This window comes from Hyaena hyaena, unplaced genomic scaffold (assembly GCF_003009895.1).
Source record: "Hyaena hyaena isolate Hyena2069 unplaced genomic scaffold, ASM300989v1 scaffold_128, whole genome shotgun sequence".
Lineage (NCBI taxonomy): Eukaryota > Metazoa > Chordata > Mammalia > Carnivora > Hyaenidae > Hyaena > Hyaena hyaena.
In genome coordinates, this window is record NW_024080760.1 from 2582965 (window position 1) to 2607479 (window position 24515).

Sequence of the window (24515 nt, forward strand, 5' to 3'; positions counted from 1 at the left end):
GCGCTTCTGGAGCCCCCCAGATGTTCCGTGGAGAATTCTAACACCAGCCCGTCCACTCCAGGGGGCTCTGGGGAAGCTGAGAAGGAACCGCCTGGAGCAGCATTGGGGAAACTTGGGGCAAATGGACTGTAACTTCATTTATCCCTAAGGGCGACCATAACACGGCCGTGAACGTAGGGCAGTCTTAAAACAGGTATGTGGCTTCCAGGGGTCACAGGACAAGGAGGCATGAAAGGTAGGATGCTCGGGTAACCCCGCCCCCTTTCTGCGCCCCAGCACATGCTGCTGCAGGGTCCCCGGGAACAGAGGGCAGAACCAGCCCGCGGCGCTCCGGTCCTTCACCCACGCACGCCGGTGCCATCTGTGGAAGGCAGAGTGAGTCTCCCCTTCCGAAAGGATGACACGCGCCGTGCACATGCAGGGCCCATGCACGAGGCCAGGGAGGGGCGAGAGGCCACCCTCGGGGCATGCATCGTGCTCTCTGAGAGCCACGCAGCAGACACCGCATCACTGGCATTCAGCTCTGGGGACAGGCAGTACCCAAGGTGATCGTGGCGTAAATGACTCCATCAGGCACCTGGACCCATCTGGGGATTCCGGTGGGCGAGAATCCACCACAATGACCTGTACAAGATCCAGAAGCACAGAGAAAAGCAAGAGGGAGAGAAACAAGATGAAGAGAGGGACAGACCCAAGGGCAGAGAGCGACACAGAGCGCCAGCTGTCCACAGTAAGCCAGTACTTTCCCATCGGAGGTGGGAGGGGCCCTCGCCCGACCCAGGACATCTTTTCCCAGCCCCTTCTCATCCAGAGATGACCCTGTCACCAGTGGGATGTGCGTACAAGTCCCCTCTGGCTGGTACTTTTAAGAAGCACAGAGGAATTCTCTGCTCTCTCTTTACAGAGGATTCCGTGGCCAAGCCCACACCGGAAGGCGGCTAAACTACCTGGTGACCAGGAATATGCACCCTGGACGGTTCAGCAGAAACTAATGTGTACTGTGTCACCGTAGCCTGAAAGGGAGGTTTGTGCGACGGCGGCTGTCATGTCCCCAGCACGAGACATCATGGGCCAAGTAGCTGATGTCTCGGGCAAGTATTAGTTAGTACCTCCTGTCTCCTGCGCGGGCCATCGGGGCGCTTACTAAACTTCTACTCAGAGAGAGGGACCTGCCCCATCAGAGCAGTCTGGGGACAGTGCTGACGAAGCAGGACTAGAGCCCAAACAGCCGCAAAATCGCTGGTGGGCCGGGGGCCAGAGGTCATTCCTCCTGGTGTGACCCGCACGTGTCACCGCTCAAACAGGTGCAGGGGACAATCAGCAAGGCAGGCCAGCTCCCTATGCAGGGGAGGCCCTCCCGTCATGGCACATGTGACCACTTCCCCCCACCGAGTCACCCTGGTCCTTGTCCCCGCAGGAGAGGACAGGCCGTTGGCATCTTCCTGCCCACCTTGCTGTGCCCAGGCCGTCCTCACAGGGACGCCCCAGTCCTCGCTAAAACCAACCTGAATTCCCAGTCGAGAGACAAACACCAAGAGGCTTGAGCCCACTTGTTGGTGACGAGATGACGCGTCTGCCCCCGGGAGCGTCTGGAAGGCAGGCCCCGGCTGGCACGGGCCACACCCGGGAGAGCCCGGCTTGCAGGGCACAGAGGCACTCGCCACGGTGAGTCACAGCTTCCTCCTTCCGCACGCACACAGACGGCCGCACCGCACCCTCGGCCTGGGTCTGGGCTCACGGCCCCGCCCCACGCGCGCAGCGGGTTCCAGTTAAGTGATGTCTGCCCACAAAGCCAGGAGAATAAAATAACCTTCATCCAAACAGGCCCTCGCCTCCCACACAGTTCCTGGGACCGGAGGCAGTAGGTAAGGTGTGAAGGGAGAGAAGGGTCTGACGCAGCTCCGAGGGCCCGGGCCCGTGTGATCTCTGGTCCTGTTCTTTGCAGAACCGACGACACCCGTCCCCGGCCAAGTTCATTCCCTGGGGGGGACCCTTGCCTCTTACATCTGCAAATTGCTTTACGCTTTCAGAGACCTTTCACTGAGCAAGGAAAGGAGCAGACTGAGGTAAGCGGGGGCAGCGAGAGGGCCCGAGTGCAGCTGCTCAAGTGCTCGAGTGCGTAGGCCCATCAATACTCTTCCTTCCAGAACGTTTGGGGCCTTTCTGTGCTATTGAATCTCTACACCAAGAGGACTTTTTTTTTTTAGTTAATTTATTTTGAGAAGCGAGTGAGAGTGCAAGCAGGGGAGAGGCAGAGAGAGAGGGAGACAGAGAATCCCAAGCAGGCTCTGTGTTGTCAGTATGCAGCCCGACGCAGGGCTTGAACTCACAAAACCATGAGATCATGACCTGAGCCCAAACCCAGAGCATTTCTGATCTGACTCTCCCAGGCTGAGAACCACTGGCCAAGGGTAGAGAGCTCCAGCGTGAGTCCTGACCCTGTAGCACAGGTCACCTTAATACCTATGTCAGGTCAGTCACTAAAGTAACCCTCCAATGGCTTGCAGCCTCAGCAGAGAGAAGCCAATGTCCTCACTGTGACCGGCTGACTTCATTTCCCCCCCTCTTGTCTCTCCTCTTGCTCCAGCCACACAGGCCTCCTTGCTGTTCCTTAAATGTGCTGAGAGCCCTCCTGCCTCAGGGCCTTTGCATGTGCTGCAAAATCTGGAAAGTTCTTCCTGTAGGTCTCTGCCCTCCCCACATTCCACTGCATTCAGGAATCAGCTCCAGGTCATGCTATCAGCAAGACCTTCCCTGTTTAAAATAACACCTTCTCCTGCCCCAACCCAGCCCCCATGTTTTCCATCCTAACATTGTATCATCACCTGACACATCCTATGATTACTTGTGGTCTGTCTATCTAAACAGACTCTAAGGGCCATGACGCTGGACTCTCCTGAGCTCTGCTGAGCTCCTGACTCCTAAAAGCATTCCTGGCACACAGCGTGAGCACAGTTCACTGTCAGTCCAACGAGAGAGCCCTCTGGCTCTGCCTGACCATGTTCCCATTGCTTACACGTGTCCCTGGACCCACACACCTCTCCTCCATCACCTTTCTGTGCCGAGGCCAGCACCATCCGGACGGAAACACCAAAAGCATCAGACACAGGAAACCATTCACTGCGGACCATCCCAGCCTCCTTGCGGGCAGCCCGGGTCCACTGTGAGGTCCCAGCTCCCCCCACCAGAGCAGTGGCCCAGCGCTCTGTGGCCTCCAGCGCTGGCATCTGCGCAGGAAGTAACTGGACCCCCTCTGAGCCCCAGCCCTGGCCCCGGGGTGTACCGTTGAGGGATGTGTCATACGGCTCAGCCTCTTCATAGTAACCCTCTGGAGACTCAATCTTTGGGATGGAGAGTTGTTTCCGTTCAGGAATCTGTGGTATGAACAAATAAAATAAACATACTCAGATATGATACACTGAGAACAACTTGGAATTAACCCTTTGAGTGGAAGGAGGGGATTCTAGAAGAAGAAGGAAAAATGCCCAGCTGGACTTCAAGTCAGCTGGGAGGGAGAACATGGAATGCCATCAGTCCTGACAGCCACGTCCACTGGTTTGCTCCCCATGAAGGCGGTGGGCACATTGGTTAACCTCACTGAGCCTCAGCTTCTTCCTGTGCAAAATGAGGCTCAAATCCACCCTCACTGCAACACACACACAGAACAGTGCTGTGCACATGATACAGAATGCATACAAACATCCAGATGGTGCCAGGCTGTTATGGCTTCTAAATAGCACAGACTTTCTAAAAAGACAAGGGCTAATCAAATACTCATGGAGGAAGATGCCCTGGGGTTCTAAATCCTGAACTTTTACCACATTAAGTTCAATCGCTCGGTCAGCAAATATCGGATGAGTCCTGTGTCCAAGCTGCAAGGGATACGTCCGGATGTTCCGGAGTCGGTCCCGAGGAAGGCTTCACTAGGGAGTGAATGTTCAGGGCTTCCACTCAAGTGTATCGTGAGTCATGCTCTAATAGGCAAGGTCAAAGTTCCGTGGGAACCCGGAGGGGGTGAGGAGCATTGACCAGCCCTGGGAGGACACAATCTTTGAGTCTCAAAGATGACCCGGAGCTTCTTATGTAGCATGAGCACAAATGGGGAAGAATAAAGAGTAGATGCAAACGTGTAGAAACACGGGGCGTGAAATTCTGTGCTCCTCCATTACTGCACTGCAAAACGGGTGCTAGACTATGAAAGTCATCTTGTAAGCAGTGGCAACGGAGAGAAAAGCCGTCGCTTGTTGCATGAGTAGTACCAGATACAGGTCTTAAGTGTGCAAGGATCCGTCCGCATGATTCTCTGGTGTCTCCCCGAATCACGCAACCCCCGAGGTGGGCTGGGGAAACATCCATAATGAGAGGGCAGAAATGGCAAAATCTGAAGTGCACGCCCGCTCGGGGTTTTGAAGAGTCCTTGTGCTGGGCATGGGGGAACTTCGAGTGAAAGCAGCAGAAGGGGGTGGGAGGAGAAGGAAGGAAGGCAGCCAACGGAAAGACCCTGCACGGCCTGGGGGCTCGGATGGGACTCTGGACCTGGAGGATTCCCTGCCCTGCAGGCAGAAGGGGCGGATCTAGAAACCCCTGCCTCTGAAAATGCACTCATGAAAATGAGGGACTTCGGACAGAGACAGCTCCCCTGGTCTCGGCCCAGGAGATGGTGGGAGAGGACTCAGCCTGGGCTGGGGTCCCCGCGGGAGAACTCAGCCTGGGCTGCGAGAGTGTCCGCTCCCCGCATCCTCCAGGGCAGAGCAATGATCCTGTGGCTGCTTTCCCAAAACCAGCATCCCAGAGCCAAGTCCTGTGTGGTTTGGACTCATGTGGACTCTGGAGTGAATATAACTTGGTTGGAATCAGGGCTTTAGGACTCTCTAGATTTAACGGAGGGGACGTGAGGGCCTCTCCCTCGCCCTCCCTCCCTGTTAAACACGAGTAAAACCAGGGTGGTCTTGATGGTTTAGTGAGACAAAACGTGACCGCGTTCCCACAATGCTTGGTCCGGATCAGACATGAGGAGGCCGTCACTGTCACTGTCTGGGGACCGTCCATGCCCTGGGGGTGGGGGTGGGGTGTGGCAGGAGCCTGGTCACCAGATCGTTGTCCAGCAAGCAGAGACAGGTCTACGTGCAGAGGGTCATCGAGGCCAGGCAGAGTGTGGGTCCAACTCGGAACCCTTCCGAATTCATCTGGCCTCACGTCCGGAGGGTGGACACATAGCCAGAGGTAGGCTTCGAGCGGCGCCCAGCCCCCACAGGGGCAGCACCCGACAGGCAGGAAGGCACAGAGCATGAAAAGAACAGACTGAGCTCTTTTCCTCAGCAGATCAGCGGCTGCCCTGGGCCCGCAGACGCGGCTGTGAGTGGCGCCTCGGGCCAGGCTCCCTCCGAAGGGCAGGCCGTGCACACGGTCGCAGCCAGCAGATGACCTTTCAGCTCTGATGCCACAAGCCTGGCGAGCTGTCTCTGATCGTCTCGGCCATTCCCGGCCCTTTGATCAGCTGGAGAAAGGGCTGCCCGAGACTGAGCCGTGGTCCCCTGAGAGCCAGCTTCCCGGGGTCGGAGGGGAGAGCATCGCCTCTCCTGAGAAGCAGCAAGGTCCCCACAGGTGGGTCCTGGAGCTCATGTTTCCTAAGCTGGCCTGGCCTCCGGCTCCAGCCTCCGGAAGCCCCACCCCCATCAGGTGGTGCTGGGACCCTTCCCTCAATGAGGAGCTGGGTCCCATCTAGAGAGAAGCTCCAAACATCCAAGACGCAGCTGCAGCCCTGCAATCAGAACAGGACGATGAGGGGCGGGGGGAGACGAAACTTTCTTCAGGAGCCCCACATGGGTCATTCTCACCATGTGGGTCCTACTGTCCTATATGAGCGTGGAATCCTAGGGAGTGTCTTCTGAGAAACTCCCAAGGCTCTCACTGTAAAATCCCCTGTAAATGGATCTATGGGGAGAGGCAGGAAAGGGAGGTGGTAGGAATCCAACCTCCAGGGCTAGGTTTTGAAACCTGACACTGGTGCACCCAAGCTGTGTGACCCTGGGCAACTTACTTGACTTCTCTGTGCCTCAGTTCCTCCACTGCAAGATGGGAAGCATAGAAATACCTGTCACATGGAATCATTGCAAGGATGAAACTGTGCCCAGCACTATCATTCAATACGTATGCATTTTTACTGACCTAAAACACATTAAAATATCAACGAAGGGAGAAAAGTTGCCAGTATACATGTTCGACAGAGGAAGAACCGCCGCATGCTGAGGAGATGGAGGAGATGTTTGGGGTCGCCCAGGCTTATGCCCCAGCTCAGCCTCATTAAAGAAGATGGTCCCTGCCCTCAAGGCTGCTGGGGCAAAACATAAGCACCTGAGTCAAATTAAAGGTTAAACTGATTTATACAAAAATTCAGAAGAGAGTCACATAATTGCACAATTAGAACGACCTATTTTCTGAAGTCAAAGGAGCGAGAGAGGCTAATTTCTTGGGGATAAGAATAAAGGACCGTTCATTCCTCATCATCATTGTGACCGCGCAGGTTTTAGACACTGAACACAGGCGCAGAAGAGAGGTGACTTCACAACTTACAGAAGGCTCTGAGAATTCACAGGAAGGGACAAGAAACACCCTGCTCAGCAGGATTTGCAAGAGGTCAGCAAACTTATCTGTAAAAGGCCGATAACACATACTTAAGGGATTGGCAGGCCATTTAGGGTCACTGAACTTAGCTGTTCAACTCCGCTGCTGCAGAGTAAACGCATCCATGGATAATATATAACTGAGAAGTGTGGCTATGTTCCAATAAAATTTTATTTACACTAGCAGGTGGCTGTGGGTGTAGCCTGGGGGCCAGAGTCTGCCAATCCCGATTTAGATTAGACAGGAGGGTTGAACGTGAGCAGTGGCCCGGATGACCTGCGGCGTCTGTCTCTGCGGCGATGGGCAAGCCGCCCCAGCCGGCACCGTGGAACGTTCCCGGGACAGGGACAGGACATCCGACCGGCCTTGGCTCCTCGGACCGACCGTGGCGACGTCCTTGTGTGGAGTACGCTGCTTCCCCCGTAGAGTAACTCACTTAAGAGCAGCGCCAATGCATGTTCGGGCCTCCAAGGGCAGCTGGGGTGGGGATGGCTGCGCTGGCCAGGAGCACAAACGACGCCAGCAGACATCGGTTTCCCCTGCGGTGATCGCGGCACCTGGCTGTGCACACGGCAGCCTGAGTCACAGGTCACACCCACGAGGTGGCTCCAGCCCCCCCAACTGCCTCTTCCACTGCTACCCACGGACTCTGCGGGGGTGGCGGGGGGACCCAAGCCACCGGAGGAACCAGGACATCCTGAGCCTGGGACAGACCCGCGCTGCTGGCCCAGCCACAGGCACCGAGGACCACGGGCAGACATCCCGCAGGTGTCCCAGCCAGCAGCAAGCCCGCAGCCAGGCCTTCGGGGGGACAAGCTTCCCGGCACCCCGAGGCTCTGGAGTCAGGGTGGGAAGGGCAGCGGTTTTCTCTGTCTCAGGAAGAGAGGTTACAGGGTCACTCCAAGCTCATGCCGCCACGCTCGCTCTCTCGCTCACTCCCTCTCCGGTTCTCCTCCCCTTCCTCAGGGCCAGAAGACACAGCTGTTCCCCACTCCACCCTGACGCCACTCCTCAGGGGGCCTTGGACTCAGAGCTCCGGCTGCTGCAGCCAGACTTGACCAGAGGAGGCCAGAGGGGGAATCCGGTCGATGCCAGGCCTTCCTGACTCTGCACATGGAAGTCCCCTAGGGTGGGGGTGGGGGCGCTCAATACAGGACTACGAGGGACCGAGAACGGGCTCAGCCGGCTCAGCACCCCACGTCCTCCTCAGCAGAGAAACCCCGCAAGGAGAGAAGACTGTGAATGAGCTGGCCTTGCTGGAGCCCTCCCCAGGGCCCAGAGTTTGTCCCCAGGAACAACTACCGCACATCTGAAGGCCCCCTGGGGCTGTGTCACTTGTGGGGGGTGGTATTTCCCCCAACTCCAGCACCGGGTTTCGCTCAAAGGCCAACACAGGCCTCTCCGGGCCCCGCGCGGCCCCCTAGTCACTGCCAACACAGGAAGTCGGCTCTGGGGGAAGACCTTCGTCCCGTTCAGAGGCCCCACATCTCACATCACAGGGCATCCGGCAAAGGAGCAGGACAGGCCAGCGCCAGGGGCCGCTGGGACGAGTGTGGCCCGACTGGCTTTTCCCGACAACCTGGTCCCAGACCCTGGGTCTCCGGGCCCACCCCCATGTCTGCAAAGCACAGATTTCCAGGGCGAGTCAGCACCACCCAGTACTCGGTGCCGGTGAGGCTCTGCCTGGTGAAAGCCTCTCCCGCTGGGTGTAGAGCTGTAATCTGCTGCCCCAGGAATGGCGGGCAGGGGCACTTCCGCTGTGCAGAAGGCCCTGGTCAGAGGCAGGCGCTGAATTCAGGAGAGGAACGTTCCAGAGCAGAGCGGCCACCTCCCCTCCTCCCCCCACCCAGCCAGCAGGGCCCGGAGCACCCCCAGCAAACCACGGCATCTCCCACTGGTTAGACTGGCGGCAAGCGGTCAGGAGCAGAGGGCCCGGGCACCCTCGCCCAAGCACTGTGGCCGGGAGCGGAGCCCACAGCTCGAAGGACCAGAGCTTGCACCTTCGCTCTGCTGGAAAGATGAGCTTAAATCAGGAGGGCCGCAGAGCGGCCTGGAAACCAAGAACCTGCATTCAGGTCTTGGCCCTGCTACCTCCCCGAGGTGGGCCCTTGGCCAGCGATTTGAACTGAGCCTCTGTTTCTTCATATGAAATCAGTGACAAAAATATGCGCCTGTAGAAGGATGGCGCACAGAACCAGTTTGTGTGCATCGTGGTGGCTAGTTGCCGAGGCGTGGCGGTCACCTGCTTTGTCGGCATACTGGGGACAGCAGGGACTCAGGCGCAGGCCATCACGTCTCACCCAGCCTGGATGAAGAGTCCCGGCCAGCTGTCACCCAGCTGGGGGCGCTTTATGCACCAGGTACTGTCCCAGGTATACTGACATCCTCAGGAAGGTGTGAACAGAGGGAGGCAGGCTGGGGTCCGGATGCCCTCAGCAGTGACCTGAGCCCACAGATCTGTCCCTGCATAGCACGCTGGGAGCTCAGTGATCATGGAGTCACACAGCTTCCTGCTGGCACTGAACCCGGGACCCCGCTGTCCCCACAAACCCTTCCCACTTCTTGACCCCAGGACCTTGCCACCCATAGAAATCCTTCCCATTTCTCACTTCATACCTCTCTAGGAAGCCTCCCTGACCCAGACAGGGAAGAACTTGGGTTCAAATTCTGGTTCCACCACTTCTGTGTGTGCGACATTCAGATGCTATAAACCTGCTGATTCTTGGTGTCCTCACCCATAAAATATGAACGCGGCTACGTACCTCCCTGAATACTAACATAATGTGCCACACACAGCCTTCGCCCACCACATGACACAATCTCAGGAGACAGAGATTCACATTCTTTTTAAACACCAGGAAACAAAGGGTCAGAGACCTTAAATAACTTCCTCAAGGTCAAAGAGCCAGTACCTGGTGGATCTGGGATTTGAACCCAGGTCTATAGGGTTCCGTGATTCATTCCACCCATCCACGAACAAATCCATGTGTATGGTCTACTGTGCGCATACACAGGGCAGGAAGCAATAAATGAGAGACATCTCTCTGTCCTAGGAAGCTCACATCTGGTCTGGGAGGCAAATGATATAAAGATCATTTCAGTGGTGGCAAGGGCCATGGGGGAGGGTAACTGCCATGGGGTAGACAGTGACAGAGGTGGGGACAGAGCTGGGATGCCTCATGCCCCAGGTCAGGGAAAGTCTGTGAATGTCTGGGAGATGAGAAGAAGGCAGCCAGGATCCAGACTGTGCAAAGTCCCTGAGGCAACACTGAACCTGTGGCATAATCCAACAGCAGAAGGGAGGCCTGCTGCAGATGTAGCTGGGCCAGTGTAGACTGTATAGACTGTGTAGGCTGTGGGGCTGGGTTAAGGAACATGGATGTTTTTTGTTCAATGAAAGCGTTTGGCCACTCTGAAGCAGGAAGTGCAAGGCGATATGGTTTACATTTCTAAAAGTTCACTGCGGCCTGAGCTGGTGACCACAGCTCTACACAGCTCTACTCCCATGGTGCTGGGTGAAGACTGGCGGAGCCTCAAACACTTGGTGGCAGTCAATAAAGGCAACCCCCTGCAACTCCCACTCTGGTTACCCTCAGTGTCCTGAGTACCGTGGCCCTGGGCAGATGATGCCACCCGCAGACAGGCATGCTTCTGTTCTGTCTCTCCCAGTGCTCTGCCCACGTCCTGCACACAGGAGGTGCTCAGAAAATGCCAGCTGCTTGGTGGACCGACCCCTGTGAAAGCAACTGGAGGTTCACGGGGCCCCAGTCCGGAAATCGGGGGTGTCAGATGAACACTTACGATCTTGGGTGGCGGGAGGTCTGGAAGGCTCTTCTGAGGGGCCAGGGAGTGCTGGCCAGGCTCCCCATTGGTCAGGGGGTTCTGCTCCTCGGGTGCTGTGGGCAGCAAGTGGGAGAGGGCTTCAGTGAGGGGTGCCCAGTGTCACAGCAGGTGAGTCATCCGGACTGTCTGGTCACATGTGCCGTGAGATCTATTTGAGCAGGTGCTCATCACACTCACAAGGAGGTCCCAAGACCCAATGTTGGTCTTCCTTCAAGAATAGGGTACAGTGGTGCCCCAGCCACGGGCAGATTCCTCAGAAGGAATGGGTTTGGGGTTCCTGGCAGCCTCCACACCCTCTCTTCTGCCTGCCCTGTGCCAAAAATGGCCTCGCCACAGAGCTCGGGCGAGCCGAGGAGCTGCCCTGCGGTCATGGTCTGCAGCAGCTCTCGGCACCGGCCCTGTGATTACGGCTCTTCCCACCCCAGTTTCCCCAGAAGGCAAATGGCCCTGGGCTCTGTGGCAGCCTGCACGTGGATAATTTCTGCTGAGCCCCAGGCTCGGCGGTGAAAACATGAGGTGAAAAAGCCACAGCGGAGAAGATGGCCACCAACCCTGTGTGTGCGTTTAACGAGAAGGATCCAGAGGCTGTTCTGAGCCTGACCATTTCAGCCAGCGGCCCAGCCAGGCCCCGGGACAGGCAGGCTCAGGCAGACCTGACCTTGGGGCTTTGGGGACCGGCACTTTAACAGGACAGAATGCTTTGGAGAACTGTGTCCCCGCCTCTTGCTAAGCCTCAGTCATAGGCTTGGGAGGTGGGGGATGGGGCTTCTAATCCCCTCTGGGCTGCAAACGCCAGAGCCATTCCTGAAGGTTTTCAGAGCGAAGGAGAGAGCAGAAGAGTAAGCTACATGGAAGGCACACGATGGCCTTCCGACTTAAGATACAACGTTCTGCCCAGAGAGCACCTTTGAGCAAAACTTTTGAACATTAAGGCAGCTGCTGACGTTTCCATCCTCTACCACGCCCCACACCCATCAAGTCCAGACTTCGGGTGCCTGCGTGGCTCAGTCAGTTAAACGCCCGACTCTTGGTCAGACTGGAGTCATGATCTCAGGATTCACACATTCGAGCCCCGCGTCGGGCTCCGTGCTGACACCGCAGAGCCTGCTTGGGATTCTCTATCTCCCTCTCTCTCTGCCCCTCTCCTACTCACTCTCTCCGTCTTTCTCAAAAATATATAAATAAACATTAAAAGAAATCCAGACTTCGGATATAAAGCTGGGGCGTGGAATCAGCACGAAGGTTGCTTTCCTAGAACCTCAGACTGTGACTTCCTATTCCTGGGCTGGTGCCGGGAAAAGCTGAGAGACTTTAGGGCCAGATTCCTTACCCATAAACGGGCCACGGGACCTTTAAGAGGCTAGGAGGTGGCCCGATGAAATCTCCCAAAATATATCAACTCAAAATACCATCAACCATAATGCGACTGCCAGAAATAACCCCACTGGGCTGTGTGGTGCTGGCTGGGAGGAAGGAGGGGTGGGACGGGACCAGGGCTCGTGCGCCCCCCTCCCGGACCCTGGCTGTGCCACCAGCGGCCTCAGCCTGTACCTTTGTCTTGGGGTTCCACATTCTGTTGCTTGTTGACGGTCACTTTGTTCATATAAATGTACTCCTCATCGCAACCTGCAGCAGGAGGGTAGAAGACCAAGGTTTCACGTGATTCCACGACAGGAAATGGCTTCTGGAGAGAAAGAGCGTCCCGCCAGAAAGACCCTGTCATAGCCTGGGTTCCAGGAAAAGCATACAGCATCCTGAATTGATTGAAAGAGTCCATTACAGAGCTGACAGATTTCCAAAAACAGAAATGCCAAGTTGCTGACTGTTTGTTTTCTAGCCTAGGGGTGGGGTGGCAGTGGGGGAGGGAAAAGATGGGTCCAGAAACATAGCTTCAGGAATAAAAGTCTTAAGTGCAAAGGTACCCGTACCTCAAAGACCCACCCCATATCCCACCCAGCAGACTTCCCTGGGTTTCCTAGCATTTCCTTTCACTTGTGAAATATTTCATATCCATCATTCTCACTCTAGTCTGAGTTACTTGCTTGGGCTCATCAGAGTGAGGTCTCTGTAAGACAGGGCACATTGAGGATCTGGGAATTTAGCTCCCAGGCCTTTAGGTGGGGTGCGAAGGTGGGGGCTCAGGCTCTGGGTTTGGAGGGGTGAGTGTGCGAGGAATGGAAAGTGGAGCCCCAGGCGCCTGTTCTACCCTGTAGATCATACCCGCCGCAGCTCCACTCTTCCCTCTTTTAAAATCATTTCTGTGTAGGTGACCTTCCCAGGGCCCGTCTGGACAGAGAATGTTAGTCTCCCAACACCTGCTCAGTATCTTAATCCCCGAAGACCCTTTCTTCAGAACACTGCCCAGGAAGCTCATTCTAGTGCTTCTCCTCTTAGAAATCCACCTGCATTTCTTTCTTGCCCCTTAAGTTGCATTTCCTAGAAACATGTGGCTCCAGTAGTTGGGAGATGGCATTACCCAGCCAAGGGACCCAATTCAAACCCCTGGCGAAGGAGGCAGCTCAATGTCAGACCCGTACCACAGACCGACCGCCAGGCCTCCAGCCAAAAGGCCTGTGAAAACAGAGCCCTAGAAACCCAGAAGAAGATGGGGAGGATACAGCCACAGGGGTCTTCTGCGACCAGCCTGTGGGGTGGCCACCCCGGTCCCCCGCCAGCCCCAGTCAGCAACATCCCCCCATAGTGCTGCAGGGTATGGGAAGGCACTACGAGGTCTAAGTGGAGTCAGCCACAAGCAGTATACTTCCATGGACTGCGACCCGGAGGGCCGGGTCAGGACCTTCTCCTAAGGGAAGCACGCAAGAAGAGTGTTCTTCAGGGGCATGCAGCAAGCCCAGCCGTCACCCGTGTCCTTCTGAGCAAAGCAGCTAACACACATGCCTTGGTTTTCTTGTTTGCATCATATGGAAAACAACTGTGATGAATACTGCCTGTTTCTACCTAACTCAACGTTTCCAAGGGTACAAAACTCTAATACTAAGGAACCTGAAAAAGTTCGCCCTATAACTAACAAAAGATGAAAACTGATAGCCTAGGGGCACTTGGGTGGCTTGGTTGGTTAAGAATCCAACTTTGGTTCGGGTCGTGATCTCGAGGTTCGTGGGTTCAGGCCCCGCGTTGGGCTCTGTGCTGACAGAGCGGAGCCTGCTTGGGATTCTCTCTCGCTCTCTCTCTGTCCCTCCCTGACTCGTGCTTTCTCTCTCTCTCAATAATAAATAAACTTAAAAAAAAAAAAATGACAGCCTAAAACATGGGGAATAACTCAATGGCTCAATAATGAGAAAAGTTGAAAAAAAAATGTGGCACATCAACGTGTATAACAGCACATCACCTTTACCAATAAATGTGGGCACCAGGGTGGCTCAGTGGGTTGAGCGCCGCACTCTTGATTTTGGCCCAGGTCACGATCTCACGGTTCGTGGGTTTGAGCCCCACGTCTGGCTGTGCGCTGGATGTACAGAGCCTGGTCGGGATTCTCTCTGCCCCTCTCTCACTCACATGCACTTGTCCACTCTTTTTCTTTCAAAATGGATAAATTGGGGCGCTTGGGTGGCTCAGTCGGTTAACCGTCTGACTTTGGCTCAGGTCATGATCTCATGGTTCGTGAGTTCGAGCCCCACATTGGGCTCTGTGCTGACAGCTCAGAGGCTGGAGCCTGCTTCAGATTCTGTGTCTCCCTCTCTCTCTCACCCTCCCCTGCTCATGGTGTCTCTCTCTCTCTCTCTCTCTCTCAGAAATAAATAAAACAAAAAAACCCCACCAAAGTGGATAAATAAACTTTAAAAAAATAAAAATAAATGAATTTACTAGAGGGTGTATAAATTGGCACAGCCATTTTGGAAGTGATTTTAGAGGATAAGTTAAAGTGTTCACATTCTTGGGGCACCTAGGTAGCTTGGTCTGTTAAGCGTCCAACTCTTGATTTTAGCTCAGGTCATGATCTCACAGTTCATAGTGCAGAGCCCTGTAGGGTCTGCTTGGGATTCTCTCTTCCCCTCCTCTCTCTTTCTCTCCGTCTCTCTCTCTCTCTCTCTCTCTCTCACTCTCTCTCTCTGCCCCATCCCTGTTCATTCTCTCTCTTTCTCTCTCTCTCTTCTTCCCTCCCCCTCTCTCTCAAAATAGGTAAACTTTAAAAAAAGTGTTCATATTCTTTTGAAGTATTCATATTCTTTAACCCAGCATTTCCACTGCCAGAAATTTGTCCTGAAGATACACCCCAGCATGTAAACAGAACCTGATTTGAGGATATTCGCTGCAATACGGTAGGAGTTTTATCTTTAATTACAAATTTTAAATGTCACTAATGGGAGGCTGGTTGAACATCACTGTTCATGTATCAGTGGACACTACTCAACTGGGAAAAATAACAAAGTAGCCCTATGTCTGCTATTTACGAAGATACCCAAGACTTACAGTTAAAGGGTCATGTTTCAGAATAGCAAAAGAAAAAAAAAAAGTATGTGAATTGTCAGCACCCAGAAATGTGCACCGGCAGCGATTCTAAATGTAAAAATAACGTAAAGCAGAATAGAGGCAAACCACAGCTATATAAAAATATTCAGATGACGCTGATAAAGATCAAAATAGGAATTGAAGGAATGTAAATAGTTTAATGTTCATTTTATGTTCATTTCTTTTTCCTTATTGTTGACTAAGCCCACACTCCTGTAGAAAAAGAACAAAAAGGCAAGATATTGTTGTCGTTGTTTTAACTGTTAGATTCTGGGCAAGTGCTTCCTCCGCAAGATGGTGACTCGTACGCGGTAGAGAAAACTCACGCTGGCCTCTTCCTGGTGCTGCGACTCCTGCCTTGGGCATGCCACGGTTGGCCCTGGTTTGATTTTTAGGACTGCCAATCCGGGACAATCCAGGTAGGTAAGTGAGAGGCTCTCACTACCGTCTGCAATCCCAGGAAATGCCCAGTGAACTTGGCCCTGACACAGGAGACTGCTGAGCTGTCCCATGGCTGGGAGGCAGTAGCCTTGGGTTGGAGAATTTCCTATCATTCCCTCATTCGTTTTCAGAAGTGCACTGAGCACCCGCACCGTGCTAGGTGCTGGGGATACAGCACAGAATGAAATAGACACTGTCTCTCCCTATATGAGTCCAAAAACGGAGAAGGGAATAGACCCGAATGGGACAGTTAACACAAGCTCGTAGGAAACGACGGCAGCACAGGTAGGGCTGGAAAGGAGCATTCACTGTGCTAAGTGTGTGACTTCTGGGAAATGACCCTTGTGTGCAGCGGGTCGTCTTTCCCAGAGAACTGGGTGGGGGTAGAGGGGAGGGACATGACCCCTTTTGCTATAGTCAGATAGACAGGACATCAGCAGCTCTTCCTCTCAGAGGAGCAGCCCCAAAACCTTCCCAGAGTCTCTGAGCAGAGCACCGGGGGACCCGTGAGCCTCTCAGGTGCAGATGGGAACGAACAGCAGGCTCCTCATAAACTTCAATCCCTGCCTTGACCTCACACCCAGATGAAAGGCAAAGAGAGTAGAAAACTCTTCTCACAGTCACACGATAAAAGATCAGAAAACCCAAATGGACAATTTGAAAAGGGTAAACACACACGCTCTCGCTCTCTTTCTCTCTCACACTCTGTCCAAAATGCGTGGGCGTAAACAACAGCTCAGACAGTGTAGACCACAGACTATCTCGAAATGATCAGCCTGCCTCCACCTACAAGTGTCATCAAGCTGAGCTCATTTTCTGGAACATGCACGGCGAGACATGCCTGGGAGGCTGGGAAGGAAGACAAGCGCTCTGATTCAGGGGGGCTTTGGATTCTGCCCTGCGCAGCACGATTGCTGTGGTGCAGACGAAGCTGGCACGTGGGACAGGGAGGGGAGCAGAGTGGTTTGGTCTCTGCCCAGCCCCGAGCCCGGGCTCACAGCCCTGTGCCTTGAAGAAGTGACGATCCGAGCCTCGGTTCCCTTGTGGAGAAGAGGAAGACAACAGCCCTGTCTCTGACTCGGGATGGGGACAGGGTGGCACGATCTATGTCACTTCACACGTTAAGCACCGTGGTGGGACCGAGTCTGGGCACCGAAGACGTCAGCCGCTGTTACAGAGCTGACGAGTAGAGTTGTATGTCAGCTGCTGGCGGAGAGAGCAGAGAGGACCAGAATGGACCTCAGCCTTGAGAGCAGGAGTTTGGGGGGGGGGGGGGGCAGCTGCAGGTCCCAGTAGGGCTGTGCACACACTTCCGGTGGTCTGAGTGGGGGCTCTGTGGGCAGCTCACCCTGAGCATCTCCTGACTGGTCTCAGCAGCACCTGCAGCCCTGCAAGGTGCAGAGTCTGAGGGTGGGGGTGGGAGGGAAGGCCTGACCTTATCGGAGCAGAATATACAAACACCTGGGGTAAAACAAAGGTCAACCTATAGGAAGCCACACGGCACATTAACCCACAGAGGGACCCCACCCAGGGGGCCCTGATAGAGTGATTAGAACCAAGAAGTATGTGGACCAAGAGGATCAGAATGGACCAGAACGCCGGTGGGAGCCCGTCACAGAGGTGTCTCCCCGCTGCCCACGGAGGTACGGTCTATCATTAAACAGTCTCAGGTCAGAGCACATCTAAACGGTCTGGGCAGTGTGCTTCCTCAAGGCCTCCACGATGGATCCTGCCACGGAGTGATTCACCCCTACCTCGCCTGCTGTGTAATGTGGCTTGCCCATCCACCATTCCCACCTTTGATGTGCCGCTCGCCAGCACTCATGCAGGCCAGCCGACGCTAGTTTCAGAGCCAGGAGGAGCCTGGGAACCCGGGGTGGCCTGGAGAGTGGCAAAGGCCATGCACGGGGCCCGGGGCAAACACCTCTCGTGGAAGGCGAAGAGAGCCGGGTCATTCCAGCAAAAGAGAAGGCTGCCGGGCACATGGCGACAGGCCTCAGCTTTATGGCTTCTCACTCATTCAGAAAATAAATCTTCCACAGGGAACCAAGGAAAGGAAAAGCGACCCTGAAATGTAACCTGGTGGGTCCAGGTTGGACATTCCGGAGAACTTCCTGACCGTGACGGCCGTAGAGGGTCCACTTCCCTTTTCGGGCAGCGGATTTAGGCTGCTTCCTGCCCCGAGGCAGATGGATTAGGTGCCCTCTTAAGGTCCCTGACTGTCCCAAAATATCACTTCCAATTCTCATCCGATACAGAAACAGAATCAACTAAGCTGTTAGGGCTTCACAAGAAGGCATTTCCTTTAAAAAAAAAAAAAAAAAAAAAAGAAAGAAAGAAAATCAGAATGTGCTAGAAATGAAACCAGCATGTCCCCAAGAAGGCTTGTGCGAGGATGTTCAGAGCAGCCTCATTATTTGTAATAACACAAACCTGACGACGCAGAAGTCCATCAACAGGTGAACGGACAAGAAGACTGTGGTACAGTCACAGACTGGAGTACTACCGAGCAACAGAAGGAACACACACAGCTCGGGGCACGGACGGAGCATGGACAAATCCCCTGACTGAAAGAGGCCAGATAGCAAGTGCACACCTTACGATTCCATTTATGTAGGATATACATCCTATATTCCATCTAGGAGGGGCAACACTAATCTGTGGTGGGAGAAACCAGAAAAATGGTTGTATTAGGGTGGGGGTGGGGAGGAAGTCACTGAAAAGGGGGCAAGAAAGAACTTTCTGGAACAATGGAAATATCCTATGACTTACTTGGGGTGGCAGGTATACAGGTGTATACGAATGCCAAAATTCACTGAATTGAAGGCTTTCTTGAGATCTATGTATTTGATTATAAAATCTACCTCAGTAGAAAAGATAGAAAAACAAACAAACTCTGTGAACTATAGCCTTAAAACTATGTTTTCCTTTGGGCCATATGACACAGGGCAAGGGATTTAAACTCTCTAGGCCTCAGTTTCCTCATCTGTAATAACAGCACCCACCTCAGAGGAGAGTCTTGGAGATGAAGCAAGTTAACGTGTGTGCAGGTGGGAAAAGCACCTACTGGCTATTATTACCACAGTTTATTATCCCTTCTCTGCTTTGAATGAGTGAGGAAAAGTGCTTTGAAAACACTTTGTTTAAAACCTCACTCGGGGCTGCTGTGCTGGGTATTCGGAGTTTTCTGGGGCTCTCATCCGTGTCACATCACTCCTACACTATTGCTACGAGCTGAGTTCTGTTCCCCCCCATTTCATATATTAAGTCCTAGCCCTCAATACCTCAGAATGTGACTTCAGTAGGAGAAAGAGTCATCAAGAGGTAATTAACATTAGGGGGGCCCGGGTGGCTCAGCAGGTTAAGTGTCTGACTTCAGCTCGGGTCATGATCTCGCAACTTGTGAGTTCAAGCCCCGTGTCGGGCTCTCTGCTGTCAGCTCAGAGCCAGCTTCAGATCCTCTGTCTCTCTCTTTCTCTCTCTGCTCCTTCCCCCTCTCAAAAATAAACAAACATTTTTTAAAAAGGTAATTAACATTAAACGAGGCCACTAGGGTGGGTCCCAATCTAATATAACTGGTATTCTTTCTTGTATGAAGAAATCTGGACACAGCCGTGCACACAGAGGGAAGATGGTGTGAAGACCCAGAGAGAAGACGGCCATCTGCGGGGGAAAGAGGGAGGCCTCAGAAGGAACCAGCCCTGCCCGACACCTTGATCTCAGATTGCTGGCCTCCAGATCTCTGAGAAAACACATTTCTATGATTTCAGCCACCCAGTTGGTGGGACTTTGTTACAGCAGCCTGAGCACACAGATGACCGTCTTCCTGTTTCCAAGGGGACCTTCCCAAGGCCTCCGGGCCACACTTACTGCTGCTTTTGGTGTAAAGCCGGAGGAGCTCGGCCAGGCCACTCTTCTTTACCACAGCCGTGCTGCTCAGGTTCTCTTGGTCGAGAATCTTGAGGAAGTCATCCAGCTCCGTCAACAGCTGCTCCAGGGCTAGACACGGAAAAAGAGAAGAATCCGTTACAACGGCTGCCTTCTCTCCAAAGGCCCAGCTCAGAGGTACCTGCAGACCCTGCGTCACTTCACCGTGTGCCCTGTGGTCCTGAGGGGGAGGGGCTTGGGGTAAGGCCTGGAAGCAACTGGTGACAGGGGCGGGGCGGGAGGGGGCGGGGGGCAGCCAAAAGGTGGTCCTGGGCAGAGGAAAACAGGCCCTTGGCTTTGAGATGGATGACCTTGGCTGAAGCTGCAGGTCTACCATTTGCTGGACTGACAGTGGCCAAGATGGCCCAGACAAGCCCATCAGGCCATGTGAGTCCGGAAACAGGATCTGCTCCCTTGAGAAAAGTTCAAACAGGACAGCTCAGGGTCTGGGGAACTTGAACGCAGGTCAAACCCATAACCATCAAAAGAAATCCTGTGATGACCCAATTGTCGGTCCTTTCCCCAAGCAGAGGGAAACAGAGTCATTCCAGAGATGAAACCGTGATTACGCTGTCCCTGCAGCATTACGGATGATCTGCCAAACGCCACGGTTGTGGGGCAAACAGAAAAACAAAACCTTCCTGAGTTTCTTCGGTAATGAAGCCACCTCAGCCTGAAATTGAGTCCAGTCTCACTCCCAAGCTGGCTAAGGGCTCTGGTCCCACAGATCAAGGTACCAAATAGGCTCCCACAAGGACCACCAGAGTGGAGAGTGTAGCCAAGTGTAGAGACACTTGTCAATTTCTAGCTGGAATCACCTTGCAGAGATGCCAGTGCAGGAAACAACAGTGTAGGAATAGGGCACTCCCCATTGTTGCTATTATTATTATTTGTGATCTAATCTCTATTAAGAATAGGAGGCTGCATTTGCTGATGGGGCCGCCATCTTGGCTCTTCTGTCCAGCTGGCTCTCAGGAATGGCAGCCAGCTTCCTGAGGCTCTACTCTCTGCTTTCCAGACCTGGCTGTATTGCGACCCCTGGGGGGCTTTAAAAAATCCTGATCCCTGGGGTAGCTGGGTGGCTCAGTTGGTTGAGCATCTGACTCTTGATTTTGGCCCAGGTCATGGATCTCACAATTTGTGAGTTCAAGACCCAAGTCGGGTTCTATGCTGACAGCGTGGAGCCTGCTTGGGATTCTCTCTCTCTACCACTCCCCAGCTTGCTTTCTCTCTCTCACAAGTAAACAAATAAACTTGTAAAGAAAGGTAAAAAAAAAGGGGCGCCTGGATGGCTCAGTCGGTTAAGCGTCTGACCTCATTTCAGGTCATGATCTCATGGTTCATGGGTTTGAGCCCCACATCCGGCTCTGTGCTGACAGCTCAGACCCTGGAGCCTGCTATGGATTCTGTGTCTCCCGCTCTTCCTGCCCCTCCCCTGCTCGTGCTCTGTCTCTCTCCCTCTCTCAAAAAATAAATAAACATTAAGAAAAAAGATTTTTTAAGTTAAAAAAAAGTCCTGTTACCTAAGGCACACTTCAGACTGCTTATCAGAATCTCTGGGAGTAGAACCCAGGAGTCAGAAGTTCTGCAACTTTCTGAGGTGATTCCAATGTGCAGCCGACGAGGAGAACCATGGATCTGCTCACAGGACCAGAGGCTACACATGAGGGCCCGGCTCCCAAGCACAGAAGCCAAGAAATCCGAGCTGTCTTGTATCACCTGCTGCGGGGACTCTGAGCATCCCGCAATCCGTCCCAGCTCCTGTCCTCACCTGGAGAGTGGAGAAGACCGCACAGGCCCTACCCCTTTCACAGAGTTGTTGGAAATGACAAAACCTGTTAGCTCAAGGAGAGGACTTCATCTGTCTTACGCCTTTGGCACCTCACACTGTTGTAATTGTTGAATAAATGTTTATGGAATGAATGGATGAATGGATGAATGAATGAGTTCATTATGCACCTACTAGTTCACAAGTTAAAGAGATAAGCATCATTATGCCCGTGTTGTACAATGTGGGCCTGAGAGCCCCGGGAAGGTCCATAAGGCCCCAGGGCCCCGGGAAGGTCCGTAAGGCCCCACACGGCCCACAGCAGAGAGCTCGTTTGCTGTCTGACTCTTAAGACTGAGCTATTGGGGCGCCTGGGTGGCTTAGTCGGTTAAGCTTCCGGCTTTTGCTTAGGTCATGATCTCGCGGTTCGTGGGTTCGAGCCCCGCGTCGGGCTCTGTGTTGACTGCCGGCTCAGAGCCTGGAGCCTGTTTCAGTCTGTGACTCCCTCTCTCTCTGACCTTCCCTGCTCACGCTGTCTCTCTCTCTCTCCTAGAAATAAGTTTAAAAAAAAAAAAAAAAAAAAAGACTGAGCTACTGGCAACACTCCGCTGGATGTTTTTACCCACGTAAGGCATTCTTCCAGCGCCCCCAATGGCCTAGCTCCCCAGAACTGAACAGGAGCCCGAAACTATCCCCTCGACCCCTTCATTAGAAAAAGAAGCCCTCCTGCTCCTGGTTCTAAGGGAGAGCCACCCGGCCTCTTGCTGTTCAAACACCTCTGTGGATCTCAGTGGGGTAGGTGCCTCTGAACCCCAACCCTGCAAAACCAGATTCCCTGGAGTGAGCGTTGCTATTGCTTGTAGGAGAGCTGGAGGAAGGGAAGGGGGTGGGTATCTGCTTGTTTCAGAGGAAGGCAGTGCCAGCAGGGCCAGCGCACGTGACTGTCAGATCAGTACGGGGGTCAGCGAGCTCGCCCACACGGGTGTGTACTGCCTGGAAAAATCAGAGCCCTCTCTTCCTGGCAGGAGCATGCGCGAAGGCAACTCTACTTGGCCAAAGCTGGAGAAGCAGCAGAGAAACCTCCACTCTCCTTCTCAGGGCCCTGGTAAAGGCTGAAGAACCAAGCAAGCACCCACCACAGAGGTCCGTGTCCACCCCCCTCCAGCTTGTCAGGAGCCAAAAGAAGGTAAAACGCAGCCAGCAGCCCAGATGCTGCATGTGGTCAGTGATGATGGCTCAGCTCATATGCCTAGAGGTGGGCTGGAAGGTGGCCTTCGTCTCTGCCAGTGGAAAGATGGGTAGGTGAGAGCCAAGATGAGGCATGAAGGAAGCCATGTCTGGGTGGTCCTGTCTGGGAAAGAGCCCCTCGGCCAATAGCAGAGCCTTTGTCCTATTCCTGGGTATTGGGACCACCCACCACAGCGGGTCTCCAAGCGGCCAGTGGCTTTTGCCCAGGCCACTTAAAACTGATTAGACTCTTAACAGAGCAGGATTTGAAAGGCCACCAGCAAGAACCGCCAGAGTCCACCAATCAGTAAGGATCAGGTGAGCTGGGCCCTTGGCCTAAACTAACCAGGAACTGAAAATGGAGACCAGGACAGCGTGGGTCTTGCCCTCTGCAAGCTCCCAGGCAGAATGAGGCCAGCCCAAGGCACACCACCAAAAATTTTCACCAGAAAGCGTGAGAGAAGACAGATGAGAATCCGAGGCCTGGAAGGCTTCTGGGAAGAGGTACAGAAGGGCAAGGCCATCCGGTTGTTTCTTGTTTGGTTCTGAGTGTTTTCTGAACAGCTATTCATGACTTTCCTGTTGGCTGCAGGAACTCAACAGGCTAAAAAGCAGTGAATTTGATGAAGTCCAGACCGAGGGAACAAAGGACAAACGTGAGGAAATGACACCGAGCCTTGAACTCAGCTACAGTGAATGTGGAAAAGCAAAAGGGCCTTGCAAGGCCGTTAGCATCTCAAGTTGTGCTTTTCCTGACCTCCTGAACCCTTTCAGGCTGTGACTGTGGCTACTTCTGCCACAGAAAAGAAAAAAAGCACTACAACTCAAGCATGTCTTTGGTTTCACATCCTCAGCTATTCCCCAAAGCTGCCTGATTCCTGGAAAACAGCTTCGATTTATTTCCAAGCAAGCCAACACGTATGGGGCCAAAGGGTAAAAAGTGTCATGCCTCTGGGGAGACAAAGTTGACTCGAATGGGGTCCCCAGCCTTCCCAGAAGCTCCATTTCTGGAGAGGGGGGTGCCCAGGGAATATACCAGGGGAGAAGAGAAGGGACTCAGGAGAGTCCCCGAGGGTAAGGAATGACCAAGATACTGACTCTGGGGTTATCTGCAAGAAGAATGTAGACACTGGTCACTGAGGAGGCATAGCAGTTCACCGGGAAGAGGCAGAGGTGTTCTAGGAAAAAGGAAAGAGATGCTCAGAAGACTGACATGCTGGGGGCGCCTGGGTGGCTCAATCAGTTAAGCACCTGACTTTGGTTCAGGTCATGATCTCGTGGTTCGTGAGTTCGAGCCCCATGTCAGGCTCTGTGTTGCTGACATCTCAGAGCCTGGAGCCTGTTTTGGATTCTGTGTCTCCCTGTCGCTCATGCTCTGTCTCTCTCTCTCTCTCTCTCTCGGAAATAAAGATTAAGGGGGGATGGAGGAGGGGGAGGAGGAGGAGACCCAGCACTGAAAGCACATGCAGTATTTGAGAAAGCACATCTCTCTGTACATCGGGGTGCACGGAGCATGGGAACGGGGCGGCGGGGGGGGGGGGGGGATGGCGGACTCTGAGGCCAGAACTGTGGAGTTCGATCAGACACGCAGACCATAAAGGCTTGATTTCCTTCCCGAAGGAGTCAGTGCCTTACCTTGCAGGGCCTCTAGAAAAACAGGCCAGAGGCAGAATAACCCTGCTGACAGTGGAGGGGGACCATGGTGGGAGGCACAGTGGGCAGGCAGAGAATCCCATCAGCACAGATGAGAATGATGAAGGTGTGACCTAATCACGGCATCCAGGGGCTGTGCAGGACACCGCACCCTGCCACCTCCAGTTCTCCCAAGTACCTTGCGAGTGCATGGCATGGGCTCCTGAGGCCCATACATGTAGTTAGAAGTGGCAAGGGGGCTCAGATCCAAGTACGCCCAAGTCCAAAGTGCTTGCTGTCTGTCGTCCCTTGGCTGTAACCATTCCCAGGTCAGGGAAGTTTATCCAGGTCATGACCTCTGTGTCCTGTTCCATCATACTTGGCAAAGGGTGGGGGGCAGGGGCTTCTAGATACGTAGCACGTAGAGGCAATGGGACCTGGCGGTAACTCCGTTCGGTGAGGGACTTAAGAGACCCTGAGTGACTGAGAGCTGCAGAATGCTATTAGTCACACAGGCCTGAGGACACTGTGGTGAGACAGGCAGCTGTGGTCCCTGCCACAGGGGACCGGATCGGCCAGGCTG

The 24515-nt window shown here is 53.9% G+C and overlaps 1 protein-coding gene across 3 annotated transcripts in view; it reads right to left on the reverse strand.

Moving 5' to 3' along the window:
• The window catches only part of AFAP1L2 (actin filament associated protein 1 like 2), a 96783-nt gene that overhangs the window by 19144 nt on the left and 53124 nt on the right, over positions 1-24515 (reverse strand). For all 3 annotated transcript variants that reach the window (XM_039237638.1, XM_039237637.1, XM_039237639.1), the window contains exons 2-5: positions 19249-19377; positions 12019-12093; positions 10426-10520; positions 3284-3374 (exon numbers count right to left, since the gene is read on the reverse strand). In XM_039237638.1, the coding sequence (XP_039093569.1) occupies positions 3284-3374; positions 10426-10520; positions 12019-12093; positions 19249-19377 (390 nt within the window). The remainder of the gene's footprint in view (positions 1-3283; positions 3375-10425; positions 10521-12018; positions 12094-19248; positions 19378-24515) is intronic.